Consider the following 15,733-nt stretch of genomic DNA (forward strand, 5'->3'; position numbering starts at 1 on the left):
GCCTGTGCTCCGCAACGGGAGAGGCCACAAGAGTGAGAGGCCCGCATACCACAAAAAAAAAAAAAAAAAAAAGAATCAGATTTTTAAACTACAGTTATGCCTTGAACAACTTAAGGGTTAATCCTCATATAACTTATAGTCGGCTGTCTGTAACCATGGTCCCTCTGCAGCGTGGATTCAACCAACCACAGATCTCGTGTAGTACTGACTGCAGTATTTACTACTGAAAAATATCCACATATAAATGGACCCATGCAGTTCAAACCCATGCTGTTCAAGGGTTAACTGTTACCCAATTTGCAAACCAATCCCTGCTACTTCTGATGTGGCTCCAAGGCAATTTTCTTTCCTCTGCTTGACTTGATAGTGGAGCAAAGGTGTGTCATCAAGGCCAGAAATAATCCTAGGTTGGCAGAGACAGGTTGAGACATACTGGCTGGCTCCATGTGCCCACCAGCCTTGCCAAGGCTGAGCTGGATGGTGTGCTGGGAAGGGAGGGGGGACCCCAGGGTTCACCTCCCCAGCCCCCTGGATTTTTAGCCCTCCTAAAAACATTCATGGGTTTTTAGGAGGCTCAGCCTACGAAAAGGAACCAATAGAATCACGCAGCTTGGGCTGAAGTGACATCTGGCCAAAGGATTCCAGCAGAATGAATTTAACAAAAATGGAAAAGACAATCCATGGTGCCATGTCTGTGCTTCTTACAGGCAACTGCTACCAAATGAGTCAAAGCATGGTTCAGAAGTAGAACTGGGCCCAGTGAATAGTCTGTGAGTCCCTGTGCCTTTGGGTTCCACTGACACCCTCCAAGGCCCCAGCCACCCAATCCCCTCCCTCTGGGTGTGAGGTGAGGCGGCAGAGAGCAGATGCAAGCTGCCATGCTCCCAGCCTGGCTGGGAGTGGTGAGATGGCTCCTGCCCTCCTGCGACAAGGGCCGGGGTCCCTCCCCATGGGCTGAGAAGCCAAATGCCAGCCAACCTTTTTCTCACACTTTCTTCTCATTGAAATACCCAGGGGTATTGACCTCTGGCCTCAGGAGTGTGACACGCAGGGCACATTTTGCCTCTTCAGTGCAGAGGTGGCCTTGAAATCCTGCCAGTAGGTGGCCCTCCCTTAGCCCTTGCCATCCCGGGGAGCCAGCATGATGAAATGCATAAGGCAGGAGCACCCAGTATCAATCAGATCTATTCCCAGCTGAACTTTAGTTAAGATTACAGTGCCCTGACCCACTGGTCTGACCTGGGTGAAGCCAGAGGTTCCTAACACACACTGGCTGAGTCCAGTGTGATGGCCAAATTCCTCCTTAATCTGAAGCTCTTATCTGTGAGGTATTTTTTGTGTGTGGGAGACTGAAAGTAGAGGAAAACAATTTTTACAGAAAGAAAAAGAAAAAAAAAGACAGACAAAAGCAGTGTACCTTATACTGGTTTCTTCAAGCATAATGCCTGAATTGGCAAGAGAGAAACCTGTGAAATGAATATCATAACTTATGCTCAGGCAGTCTCTCCCAGGCTGGCTTTGAGATATTACACACAAAAACTCTCCGCATTAATAAGGGGTCAGGTCTCAGTATGTGGGCACACTTCCCCAAAGTCCATTGTTAAAGAAGCGAAAATAGGCATAAGAGGATCCCCACAAAAGATCCCGAGACCAGCCTTTGCAGGGGGAACTCTGAAGTCCCAGATTCTTGAGAGCTCCAGAGGAAAAAAAGCACAACAGGCGGGCAAAAGAGGCCTGGCGCCTGCACCAACTTCTCATCCCAAAGCACACTTTCCTAGAACAGGATCAATCCTCCATCAGGCTGCCAGCTGCCTTTAAAGGAGTGAAGGATTTCCAGGGGCACACAGAATGCTATCAGGCTACAAGGAGAAAACCCCATCTCACTTATTTCAAACCTTGGCTCTGCTTTACCAAGTGAATTCTTCCTAAGATACAAAGCACACGTCAGAGCATCCCTCTTGCAATGATGCAATTAAAATTTGCAGCCATTCTGCAGAAGAACTGAAGCTCTGGAGTGGAAGGAAATCTTAAATTATGGTGTGTGTGGGGCGGGGGAGGGGTTGGGAGGGGGTGTTTGGGTGCAGGTATTTTCCGAAGGGGAGGGAAAGGATTGAACATATCGGCAGCTGAAATCTCTCTTCAGTGCAAACCTTTCCCACTGAAGTGTGAACTCTTCCCAGAGGGGACAGGAAGGTTCATTCAGTCACACTAATGAGATCTCCTGTCACATGCCACGCGCTTGCTGGGGCTTCTTCCTGAGTAATCTGATGAGGGTGTGGCAGCAGTGAAAGGCACTTGGAAAATACATAATCCCAGACCAGCAGGGATCCCCTCCTCGTTTAAAGGAAAGGCACCTGCCTCCCCTCCACTCCCCCAACCCCAATCCCTCCCCAGGGTTGACAGGAATTAACCCGCGGACTTCTCATGGTGCAAGCCTGGCTCCTCCTCCCCACCGTGAGGTCTGCAGGAGGCCCTGGCTAGAAGTGGTGCTGGTGAAGGGCTGTGGATGAGTGACCCTTCTCCAGCCTCTTGATGTGGCAGGAGTGACAGAACAGGTGGTCCTCCAGGGGGTAGCAGCGGTGACCATCTTCATCATTGAGCTCCAGACCGCAGTCCTGGGGTGAGGCAAAAATATCCAGTGGTGACGAAACAAAACAAAACAGACTGCAAGAGTGACACAAAGGCCACACACAGTCCCGTACAACCAGCAGAGGGCGCTGTGTGATTCTTTCCGGGCAAAAAAAGTGCCAGTGCGGAGACACGCAGCTCCAGCCCAGTGAGGGTCTGGACTGTACTGTCCAACACTGGCCACATGAAGCTCTCCGGCACTTGGAATGGGGCTGGTCAGAAATGAGATGTCATGTCAGTGCAAACACACACACCAGATTTCCAAAATTTAGGACAGAAAAAGGATATAAAATATCTCAGGAAAACTTTTTTCTCTCGACTGCATGTTGAAGCGATAACACTTTGGATATATTGGGTTGAATAAAAGCACAGTTGAGCAAGTGTCTTTACTTTTTTTTCCAGCACCTGGGGTACCAACCGACAGTGATTCCCACGTATTTCTTCAATGCTGGCAGTGAGATCAAGCTCTATGTCACCCACACTGGTTGTTCTCCCTGCCCACAGCATCACAAAATAAATCTCCTTCCTTGGGTGAATCCACTTAATTCTGGCTGAAATTCCACGAGCACTTAACGCGTTTGTGCCCTTCACAACCTCTGGCTCTCCTGACATTCATGGGGCACCAGTGACTCCTTCAGCCTGGGGTGTGACACAACAGAGAAGGGACAGATGGGCCCCACCTGCCTCTACACCAACCAGCGACATGCCTGTTTCCAAGGGGGGTTTCTTCATGATTTTCAGGGCTCGGTTGAGAAAGGGGTTCCCGGCAGATAGAACAGACTACAAGTTGGAGGGGAGGGAGTCTATTCCTCAAATCACACACCTGTCTGACAATCTGGCCCCCCAAAAGGACCTGAAGCCCACACTCCCCGTGACCCTCCCACTCTGTGGCTTCAGGGAGAGCAGCTGTGACCGGCTCAGGACTTGGTGGTTACAAACATGGAGAAAACAGTAAAGACTTTTATGCATCTTCTCCAACCCCACCCTCCCCCCACCACCAAATCAGGCTTCACCCCACTTCCTCCATCAGCTCTGGAGGGCAGCCCCTTGCCCACATCCTGCCTCCATCAACCCATGATGCTTTCCTCTTGGACTTCTAGGATGAGTTTTGGGGGCCTTCTAGGGCAGGGAGGGGCCTACCTCGCAGTGGTAACACTCCACGTGGTAGTCTCTGTCCATGGACACGACTCGGATGGTCTCATCTGAGCCCTGGACCAAAGGAAAGCAAGAACCAGAGGCTAGCTGGGGGGCCATCGGGCTCCGCTGCCAGGAGGGTGGGGGAGGGTTCTGGGGTAGCAAGTAGGCGGCCTTAGGAGAAGAGCAGGAATCAGTAGTGGATACTAACACCAGCAGAAAAAAGGACACATATAGTAGATGAGAGGAAGTGAGAGGGATGCAGTGCTACCATCTGGAATGTCAGAGTCAACAGTGAAAAAAACGACCTACTTGGTCTTGTTCATATGCTCAACGTCTAATCTGGGAGTTAGTATCAAGTCAGAGAATTTGACCCAATTACAGGGACAAACAGGGCATAAGAAGGACACTGGGCTAGGGAAGGCAGCTAATGAGAAAGGGGCTTCCTGGTGAGGACACCATTTATCTCAGAGTTGAGATTTTAGAAGTATTTTTACAAAGGTATAAGGACAGGACACAGACCTTGTAAATGACCAAGGGAGATATTCCTCTCTTGGAAGACCCCAGGAGCAGAGTTGAAAAAGCACCTTACCTCAGGTGGAAGGATAGGAAGGCCACAGGCTGCACACTTGGGGGCCAACACCCTGGCGGGAGAAGCAAAGAAGCAGTGAAGGGCATATTGAGGTGTTTCGGGGGGACTTGTGCCTGGAGCCTTCCTCGCTGGCCCGGCCCTGCCTCCCACCCATCGCTCTTCACGTGAATCCCTCTAGTTCGTCTGTAAAGACAGACCTGGCACACTCCTGGGACTATTGCTTCGGGATTGTTCCCCAGCGGTGACAAGTGCATTTGCCCCCTCTCACTCTGCTAGGGCTGGAGGCTGACCTGTTTACCCCCCTCATGGTGCCTCATACAGGCCCAGGCAAACTGAGGGTGGTGGAGACCAGCCCTGAATCGGGGCCTTTTGAAGTTTGGTAAGGCTGGAGCCACAGGGCTTGGCACATTCCTCCACAGGCCTAGACAGGAATCTGATTATAGGTTTTCTGGTACTGTTTTTCCAGTAAACATAATTCTTTAACCAGTTCCTGTCTGCACGGGCATCTACTGACCCCCGAGGCCCGTGCTACACCCCTCAAAACCATTGCACGTTCGCTGCACTGTCGACAACAGTGCAAGCAGCCTGCAGACGTACCTCAGCAGGTCCCCACCCTCCACCCTGCTGAGTTTCGGCCAGTGTGGCTTACACGAGTGGCTCTCCTTACTTGTGGTAATCCCGGACACAGTAGATCTTGTTCTCTGAGTCCACGGTGAAGGGTACCCCGTCCAAACACTCATTACAGATGACACAGCGGAAGCAGCCGGGGTGGTAGGACTTCCCCAGGGCCTGAAGGATCTGGGGGTGCAAAGGAAGAGGTCAGGACTCAGCTGGGATTACAGGGAAGGAAATGCCAGCGGAAGGGAGAGACACATCAGGCTGAGGGTCCATATGAGCAACTGCCACCCTCATCCCAGTTTCACTTGGACCAAGTCAAGAGATGATGGGGGCAGGAAAGGCTAACCTAGTTACAGGTATAAATAGGAGGAAACCAAATGGGATCCTTCTCCTGCACTTCATAAACCTCCAGAGGGAGGGTTCTCTATCAAAAAGCATGATTCTCTGCAGGAAATGATGCAAAGCAGGGCCATGAAAGGCTCCACCTCAGATTTGGAAAGCAGCAAATACATGGAAAGATTAAAGGAAACTCCACAAGGAAATGGAAGAGCTTGGGAAAAACCTCTTAACTTCTCTCTCCTGGGTGCCCCTACTAAGCAGCTTTGACCCTGCAGCATGATAATCCAGAAGCCCATGACTCAGCCCCGGATTATCTCAAATCCAATTGTACGTAAAGCCTCTTTGTTGCTGCTGCTTTTAAACACAGTGAGGAGAAAGCCCCATGCACCTTCTTCCTCTCGGCATCATTTGATCTGAATGTGACTGATACCTGGAACTGTAAGAGGCCATCCTGAAACCAGAACAGAGCCTAGACGCGGAGGGTGGGAGAGAGAAGAGAGGGAAGGAATGTCCTGTCTGTGGTGGTGTCAGCGAGTCACCAAATTAACTCACCATGGAACTGCCTCCCTCCAAACCTCTTAGGTGAGATAAAACACCTTTTCCTATTAAGTCAGTGGTTCTCAAAGTACGGTCCCTGCACCTGCAGCATCAGCAACCCTTGGGAACTTGTTTACCATGCACATTCTTGGGCCCTATTCCAGCAATGGGTGTTTTAATAAAGTGATTCTGATGCATGCTAAAGTTTGCGAACCATTGGTTTGAGTTGAGTCTGGGCTTTCTGTAACCTGCAGTTGAAAGCATCTCTGATGACTCAGTAGCAGATACATTTCTGCGATTACCTGCGCCGTGAAACTTAGCACAAACAGCAGAGCTATGGAATCAACACCAGCAAGCCTGCACCAAAACACCGAAGGCAAGGAATGTGCAGAATGGCCATGAGCATCCCTGAGTGGGGCCACACAGAAAGCCTTCCGACAGGCAGAAGGAAGGGGACTTGGAACCAACGAGAACCTTGGCAGAGCATCGTTAAGTCCTGTGGGAAAGCCATGCTGTGTTCTGGCCGTGCCACACCTCACACACTGCAGCCGGGGGGCACCGGGAGGACGTCGTGCTAGCCCAGCTCTCCTCTGAAAGCTCAGCTTTCAAGCTTCCTCATCCCCTCTGGGATTTCACGAATCTTCCAGGCTCCCCAAGCTGCCAAAGTAGGAAGAACAACCGGCTGGGCTTCAGAGTCCCCTTGGCAATCTGGACCTTGGAATGCATTTGGCCCCCAGACTAATGCTGTCTTGGCAGAAAGAGACCCTTACATTAATTTAACCCACACTGTGCCAGAAGTATGGTAGGATAAAGATACCATTTTGCTGCATTCTGACTAGGTGTAATAATTTTTTTCATGTGGGAAAATGCCCAACCTCCAAGCCCCGAGTATTCCCCTCTACTAACAAAGATGGAGCAGAGACAGACAATTTACACCAAGAGTTGCAGAACTGAATTCTGCTGGAGAACCAAGAATGGTAACTGAAGGAACCTTTCTCTGTATTATTATAATTCTGGGTGGCAATTAAGGGTTCTGTTTTTAAAAATAAGTGTCACTACCAATCATTCACTGAAAGCTTTCAAGTCTGAGAGGAGTGAGACTTCATGTTACCCCACGAGGTAGAGATGGTCTCCAAAATTCAGTTCCCCGCTTCCCTTGAATTGGGATTGGCCTTGTGACTTTCTTTGATCAATAGAATGAGGAAGAAATGATGTTCTGAGATTTTTAAAGTCAAGGATGTAAGAAAATTGACAGCTGCTACTTCCTCTCTCTTGCTGAAAGGAAGTCCACGCTAGACTACTGAGTAAGATTAGTAGCCATGGGGAGAGAGGCCTGGAGGGTGAGAGATCATCTTGTGCCATCAGCTGAACACAGCTGAGTAAGTGACCCCAGCTAATGCCACATGGAGCAGAAGAATCGCCCTGCAGAGCCTTGACCTAATTCCTGACCCATGGAATCATGATAAATAATAAATCACTGTTGTTTTAAACCATTAAGTTTTGGGGTGGCTTGTCATGTAGTAATAGATAAATGAAATACCTGGAGGCCCAAAGAAGGCTTAGGATACCCACAGATAAGAACAGTGTATAGTCATGTTCATAAATTTGGACACTGTTGGCCTCATACGTGGTGGGTTTGTCAGAAGGGCTCTAAAATCAGGGACAAAATCTGCTAAAGAAATGGAACCCAGTGGAGTTGGGAAGGCACTTGAGGAAGGTAGGGGTGAGGGTGTGTGGCTTGCGCCTGCCTCCCCTGGCGGAATGGGTGGAGGGCCACATTCCTAAGGAGGCCTTAGCCGCTTATCAGGACACCGCTCACAGGGCCAAGCTGTGCCGTGTAGTGTCAGAGCCTGGACGGCAACAGCGTCTGTTCACAAACAGGGACAGCTCTGGTTCACTGTTTTATACCTGTCAGCACAAAACCAGCAGAAATGAGTGTTTATGTCCGCCTAAGACATGCATAAGAGCGTTCACAGCAACTTATTCATAAATTGCCAAAAACTGGAAAACACCCAAGTCCCCATCTGCAGGAGAATGGATAAATAAAGGGTGCTATATCCATACAATGGAATTCTACTTAGCAATGAGAATAAATGAACTACCAACACAGATAACAACATGGATGAATCTCAAAAACATTTTTCTAAGTGAGAAAAGGCTGACCCAAAAGAATCTATACTATATGAATCCACCTGTATGAAGTTCCAGCACCAGCCTGGGGCAATAGAGGTCAGAATAGTGGGTATCTTTGTGGGAGAGGGTCTTTCTGGATGTTGGAAATGTTCTATACCTTGATCTGTGTGGTGTTTACACATAGGTATATATATATATAAAAATTCATTCAGCTGTACACTTAAGATGTGCGCCCTCTGAGTTGTTTCTCAATAAAAAGGTAAACAAACAAACAAACAAACAAAAACAATGACTAGCAATTCCCTTCTCCAGAATGGAATTAATGGCTCAGCTTAGAGGGGGATTTAACTCTTTCAACTAATAGAATGTTATATAACGATTTTCTCTGACCAATATATTAAAGAAATTCGATAGGGCTGTTCTCCAATGGTGAGCAATTTGATCCCTGAGAAAATAAGAACTCTGTATTCATTAACCTCACAACCTTACCCTAAAAGGAGGCCAGGAAGGAAGAACTGTCCCCACTCAAAAGATAAAGGCACTGAGGCCCAGGATAAGCTCAGAGAGCCATGGCTGAGCGAGGAACGGAATGGATAAAACCTGCTCCCTGTTTTGCTATCTCAGAACTAACAACGGGACCCCAGACCTCATCTTAGGAAATGATCAAGCCGGGAAGAACATGGGGGGAAAAAACTGTGTTATCTGACGTTCTGCACCCAATTCCAAAGTAGCTGAGATTTCTGCAGCTCCGTTTGGCATCTCACCTGGGACGCCACAAGGAACACGGAAAATCAGAGGGAGGCCAATGTGACATGAACAGCCCAAAGGAGACAGTGCCAGCAGAAATGACATCATGTGGACTAGATGGCGAAGGATGCTAATTCCAGTAAAAGCCAAATGTGGGTGCTACTACAGCAAGCAAGCAAGCACGGGGTCTTCTTTTAATAAAACCAGATGTAGCCACAAATCAAGGTAGGAAACACTGTTCTCAATTATTAATTTCTTTTTTCTCTGAATGCCTCCCCCTCCCACCATGCTAGTATCTTGTTCGGCTGACCCTACTCACCATGTCCATAATCAGATGTCCACAAAGAAAACACCTGTCAGCAGACTGCTGGAAACCAGAGTACTGCAGTGGAAAGAGAAAAGAAAGTTAAACCCAGGCAGGGCAGAGGAATCTTGCTACTTCCCTGCCAGTCATGAGGAGCACAAGGAATTTCTCAGAAAGATGTGTCACTCTACACAGGATCTGTCATGTCCCTGTGGACAACAGTGTGATGAATCACGGAATATCCTCTGCCACAAAAGCCATTACAAGTGCTAATACCACTCTCCTTCAACAGCTGCACCCAGGCACCCATGACACGCCAGGCTCTGCATAAGAGGCTGTGTAGAGAGAGGCGTCAGTCTCTCATCCGGTGGTTCTCAAAACGGAGTTCCTGGCATCACCTGGGAACTTGTCAGATGTGCAAATTCTTCAGCTCCACCCCAGACCTACTAAACTGGAAACTCAGGGGGTGGGGCCTGGCCATCCTGAGTTTTCACAAGCCCTTCAGGGGATTCTGATGCACACTCAAGTTTGAGACCATCACTCTAATTTTCAAAACAATTCTGCAAGGTATATATTACACCATTTCTCAAATGGAAGCAAAGGGAAGCTCCGAAAGGTTAAGTGACCTTCTCATGGTCACCCAGCCTGTAAGGGGTAAGGACGGGATTCAAATTCAAGTCTGGGTCTGGTTAAAAAGCCAATGCCTTTTACAATTAGCTTCAAAGAAACTGGATAAATATTATTTACCTTACCTTACCAAAACACACCCACACCCACACACACACACACACACACACACACACACACACACACACACACACACACACAGCTCTAGTCTTGAAAGAAACGAGGAACTCACCTCAGAAAACAGACTAGATACTACACACTGGAAGATACTAGAAGCTTAAATATTGCAAACACAACTTAATAAGGGAAATGTAATGGAAAGGAAGGCGGAAAAGAAAAGGGAAATTTTCTGCAACTCTACACCACATAGTGTGGGGTTTTGCTGCCCAGCACTTCCTCCTGATTCTAGGGGTAACAGTTCTTTATTTTCTTTTGGGATCCAGCCCCAGTCCCCATCCTGTGGTCCTGCGATTCCCGTGGGGCTGACCCCATGATGGGTTCCAAGGCAAGGCACTGGCTCAGACCTGGCCAATCAGAGCCTCGCAGTCGTCCAGCACCCAAGACTTTGCCCAGGGGTGGGCACCTGGCCCACCAAGAGCCCATGAGACTCCAGGAGCAGGACAGGCACTTGGCCCATCAGATGTGAAACTGGGAGACAGTCAGCTCTGGTGTGCCACCATCTGACTATCAAACACACAGCGCCGGAGACTGAGGTGAACATGTGGAGGAAGTGATTCCTGAGGGCACGCAGGAAGCAATTTCCTTGGGTTTGCTTGGCTGTTGCCGGCAAACACGAGTCATACTGAGTCAACCCACACATCCACGGAGAAGCTGGCCCCGAGCCATCTCTGGGTCTCACATTGGTGGTCCCACTGACCAGGCAGCGCTCCATGCCTGGCAGTGTGTTAGGGTCTGAAGGTGTAAATGTGAAGCAGCATGTTTCTCCCTCCCTAGGAAGTTACAGTCAAGTCAGGGAACGGCTTGTAAACAGACACGCGGTACGCTGGCCACTGGCAAGCCGGGGGCAGCAGCACGCAGGAGGGGAGATCCACGGCGAGGCGGGGGGACGTGAAGGCCGTCGGGGGATCTGGGCTAACGAAGGGTGAAGACATTCCAAGCAGGGGACCCAGCGCAAGCTAAGGCACACAGGATGGGGCCATGGCGTGCAGAGAGCCGCAAGCCTCAGAGTGAGTGAGATGGGAGGCTGCCCAGACTGCAGAGAGCTCCTGCGCATGCTCTGAACCCTGGATCCCGGGCCTGGGCAGTGACACAGCACAGCAGTGAGGGGGCGGCGGAGCCATGCTGACGTCACGAGCCACACAGGCCGGGGAGGACGCGGTGGCACCAGGCCCAATGCTTGGCCACATTCTAGGAGACATAGGAAAGAGGAGGGGTACAGGAGGAACCTAGGACACTGTTCTCAGAGATAAGGCCCCAGGCAAGGGGACTTTTCTGCTTCAGGTGACTCTCAAGTACAGTGGGAGGGGCTGGCAGATGGGCTGGGGACAACCCTGGGGACTGTCTGATGGGCAGGGAGATTGTGAACAGCTGGCCTCAGAGGCGCCTACACGGCCGGAGTTCAGACGTGGGAGTCACTGGCACATGGACAGACTTTCGGTGCGTGGGAGAGGCAGGCAGGATGAGAAGTAAGGGGGCCCAGGTCCCAGACTGAGAGTTAAGAGCTGGGTGGAGTAGGCAGAAATGGGCAAAGCACAAGAGGACAGGCTGAGCGACCCCAAAGTCCCTGAAAAGCACAAAGCTCTGCAGTTTGTCATTTGCCTGGGAACGTGGGCCACCCCACGCTTCTGCAGAAGGAAAGTCAGGACCCCTTTCTCCAGCAGTGCAGCTTCCAGATGGCACTAGGGACCACAGAGAGAAACCACCTTCTTCTGCTCAGCCCAGCTGCTCTGCACGCTCCCCGCCTGACTCAGGGCAGGACTGCAAGGAGGGGGAGCTTGGGTGACAAACTCACCAGGAAGTCTTCCTCACAAAACACTTTGCCGTTGACAAAATAAAAGGCTTTTCCTCTCAGCTTCCGGCCTAAGGGAAAGAACACAAAGGCAGGGTAAAAAGAAAATGTTAATATGCAGTGAAAAAAGAGAAAAGAAAGGCAAAATCTTTTAAAGCAGAAATAATCATGCAAAAAATGCCAATTATCGGGGCTTCCCTGGTGGCGCAGTGGTTGAGAGTCCGCCTGCCGATGCAGGGGACACAGGTTCATGCCCCGGTCTGGGTAGATCCCACATGCCGCGGAGCGGCTGGGCCCGTGAGCCACGGCCGCTGAGCCTGCGCGTCCGGAGCCTGTGCCCCACAACGGGAGAGGCCACAACAGTGAGAGGCCCGCGTACCGCAAAAAAAAAAAAAAAAAAAAAAAGCCAATTATCTATAAGTTTCTGGTTCCTGAAAGCTGCTGTGGTCCTTGGTAACAGGTAGACTCAGGCCAGAAGACAGGGTCCCCTGGTGGTTGCTGCCTGGCAGACTGACTTGGGAATCATCCTACACCCACTTCTCGCACCTCCTCTCTGCTGAGAAAGAAGCCAGCAAGACACTGGGTGACAAGATGGCAGAGGCATCCACAGGTGGGGATACCAGGCAACAGTCTCCTGTGACGCTGCCGTTTCCCACAGACATTGGGCATCATCACCTTTGACACGTTCTCCAGGGGATGCTGGTGACAACCTATCAGGAAATTCCTATAAATTGGTCAGCTCTTATCTTCCTTACTTTCACATCTTTTTTCATCTGAACGACAGAAAACACACACTGTTGAAAAGATGATGATTTCTCCTATTTTCTCTTGATCTCAGTGGGGTGGGTGGGAGTGGGAAAAATTCAAAGCACCTTGACTCCTTAGATGTAACTTGAGTTTCCACAGAGCTAGGACACTGACAAGAAGAGCACACTATCAATTCCTTGGATCCCTCATGAAAAAACGCAACGGGCCACCTGTTCGAGGTAAGCGGGAGCATCTTTGTGGGAGACCCTGGATCTGCATTTAGCAGCAACCCCAGATCTGAGAATACCTCCAGGGCCACGCACAAATCACACCCAGCAGACTCCGTGGAAGTTTCAAAAACTGAATGAATTCTAAACACTAGTGGAATCAAGCTCCTTAGGCCTAAAGTCACCTGAAACCAAAATCACTGATGTCGAAAACATTAACGGTGCTTGAGACACAGAGAAGTCCCCTCCATACACAATGGGTGTCCTTGCCTGTGACGCCCCAGAGCAGGCAAAGAGCACAAGGTAACGAGGGAGAGGTTGCTGATGAAGGCTCATCAGGGCTCAGAGAGGACTCTGAAAGCATCAATGTAGGGGAAAAGCCACTAAAAGAAATAAATGAAACTACAAAAGCAAAAAACTCCAGATGGACTAAAGACCTCAGTGTGAAAAACAAAAACTATTACAAGAAAATACAGGCAACTGTCTTTGACTTTAGCACGGTAAGGATTTCCATGCACTGACCATCCACTTGCCTGCCTCTATACTAAGCTTAACAGGAAGCCCCTGACCTTCTGCTGACCTCGTCAGACCCTTTGAGGGGTGTTAGTTGCTGCCAGATTTACTGTTATCTCAATGTCTCCCCAACCCTCTGATGGGTTCCTCTAGAACGTTTTAATGCTCTGAGCATGTGCTGCATTCCCTGAGGACGTAACTGTAATTTCAACTCAGCCTCAGACTAAGAGGTCTTGGTAACAGTCTAACCAAGGAAAGGGCAATAAATGGAAAAAAAGGAAAGGCAAGTCAGGGATAGGAAGATGGCTACAACATACAACATGGCATTAGTACCTAAAACATACAAAGAATATTAATAATCCTAAGAAAAAGACAAGCAACCCAATGGGGAAAAAGATCAAACGAAGGTGTAGAGAAGAGAAAACTGTTATTGAATCCAAGCTCGTACTGCTTGCCCCACGACAGGCCAATAAATGGAGAGATGAGTCACTGGAACAAGGAATAGCGACTTTATTCGGAAAGCCAGTAGACCAAGAAGATGGTAAACTTCTATTCCAAAGAACCATCGTGCCTGAGTTAGCATTCAGGCTCTTTTATACTAAAGGGGAGGGAGTAAAGCCCAACATTTCCTGGTTCCGGTCAGCCTCCAGAGGGGGATGCAGCCATTCACGGGTGGGCCTGGTCAGGATGTTTCCTGTGAGCTAAACAAAGGTATTTTAGCTTAATGCGCATTACCTGGGAGACAGGGCTCCCAGAGATGGGCCATTGTGTATACTTTAAGGCTTAACTTGTAATAGAATACAAAGGTTCTTCCCTATTACAAAACCTGTTAAACTCTAGGCAACAACCATTGAAAAAGATGTTCAATCCCACCACCAATCAGCGCATGCAAATTAAAACCACAGTGAGAAGATAACTCATTCCTAGATGGGCAAAAATCACCAAGTCTGACAACTCCCTGTCTTGGTGAAGTTGTGAGACAAAAGAGGGACCCTTTCACACTGCCTGCCAATGCAGGGGACAGGGGTTCAATCCCTGGTCTGGGAAGATCCCACATGCCGCAGAGCAACTAAGCCCATGTGCCACAACTACTGAGCCTGCACTCTAGAGCCTGCAAGCAATAACTACTCAGCCTGCATGACACAACTACTGAAGCCCATGCACCTAGAGCCCATACTCCACAACAAGAGAAACCACCGCAAGGAGAAGCCCGTGCACCACAACGATGAATGGGAATGTCGATTGGCTTGACCACTTTGGGAAGAATTGGCAAGAGCCAGTTGAGCTGAAAATTGACATTACCCACAACACACTGCTAGGGACACTCCTTGAGAAGATCCCCCAGCGTGCAGAAGGCGGTGCATGTATGGATGTTCACTGCAGGGCTGAAATGAAAACTGAGACACCCAGAGCATCCTCAGTGTTCACCAATATGGAAATATTGACAAATACATTGAGGAAGTATTTAGAGTTATAGTCAATGGATGTGATACTACACAGCAATCAAAATGAATGAACTAGGTCTGTATGTATCATTATGAATTGAACTGAAAATCCTCATATGCAAATGAGGAAAACTGTTCAACAATGCATTATTATGAGAGAGAGTGTATATGTCAGTTACATACACACAAAAACTAGTCCTATATATTGTCTATTGATACTTGTATATGTGGTAATAGTATAAAAGCTGGGATTGGAAGGATCCATACACTCAATTCATAATAGTACCTGCCCTGGGGAAGGGGGAAATGGGACAGGAGGGGGAACCAACATGATTCCAATTTATCTGTAATATTCTTCTTCCTTTATTAAAAATAAGCCAAAATGACAACATATAAATGTTTGTGCATTCTGGGTGGTACGTAAATAAGGGTTATTTCCTATGGTACTTTCTTGTAGCTTCTTTTTTTCTTGTCGTTTTTAAACTGCACACACACAGCTTCTTTAGGTGAAACACTATAAACCAAAAGGCAAACAACATGCTAGAAAAAGCACCTGTACTATACGACAAACAGAACTTAACCCCAATATGCAAATTACTCAATTAACAGCCCAATATTTTAAAACTGGGCAAAGAATGGGGGGAAAATGACAAAAGTAGTATGAATGACCAATGAATATAAAAGAATCCTTAACATTTCTCATATTTTTTAATAACTGAAAACTAAAATAGTATACCAAGCTTTGTCTATCCAATTAGCAAAAGCTAAAAAGAATGACAGTGTTAGTAATGACATTGACAGACTGACACTCTCCACTCTGCAAGGAAAAGCAGAAACTGAAACAAGCTTTTTAAGACAAATTTAATATTAAATTTCAACAGAATTTAGAAAGTTTGGATTACTGTGACCCAAAAATTCTACTGCAGGAATTTATTCCAAGGAAATAATCAAATTGTTTAAAGGATCTTCATCTCAGCATCATTTATAACAGCTTACAAAAAAATGAGTGTCGGGCTTCCCTGGTGGCGCAGTGGTTAAGAATCCGCCTGCCAGGGCTTCCCTGGTGGCGCAGTGGTTGCGCGTCCGCCTGCCGATGCAGGGGAACCGGGTTCGCGCCCCAGTCTGCGAGGATCCCACATGCCGCGGAGCGGCTGGGCCCGTGGGCCATGGCCG

General features: G+C 48.6%; 1 protein-coding gene across 3 annotated transcripts in view; it reads right to left on the minus strand.

Annotated features, from left to right (window-relative positions):
• Positions 1-6: 6 nt before the first annotated feature.
• Positions 7-15,733, minus strand: part of LIMD1 (LIM domain containing 1) — a 72,243-nt gene continuing 56,516 nt past the window's right edge. Inside the window, exons 3-8 of one of the 3 annotated variants that reach the window (XM_007115258.4) lie at positions 11,632-11,699; positions 9,048-9,110; positions 5,022-5,152; positions 4,355-4,406; positions 3,769-3,837; positions 7-2,615 (exon numbers count right to left, since the gene is read on the minus strand). In XM_007115258.4, the coding sequence (XP_007115320.1) occupies positions 2,478-2,615; positions 3,769-3,837; positions 4,355-4,406; positions 5,022-5,152; positions 9,048-9,110; positions 11,632-11,699 (521 nt within the window). In that variant the 3' untranslated portion in view covers positions 7-2,477. The other 2 variants (XM_028478539.2, XM_028478540.2) reach the window with 2 other exon arrangements.

The sequence above is a fragment of the Physeter macrocephalus genome, chromosome 18 (assembly GCF_002837175.3).
Source record: "Physeter macrocephalus isolate SW-GA chromosome 18, ASM283717v5, whole genome shotgun sequence".
In the NCBI taxonomy this organism is placed as follows: domain Eukaryota; kingdom Metazoa; phylum Chordata; class Mammalia; order Artiodactyla; family Physeteridae; genus Physeter; species Physeter macrocephalus.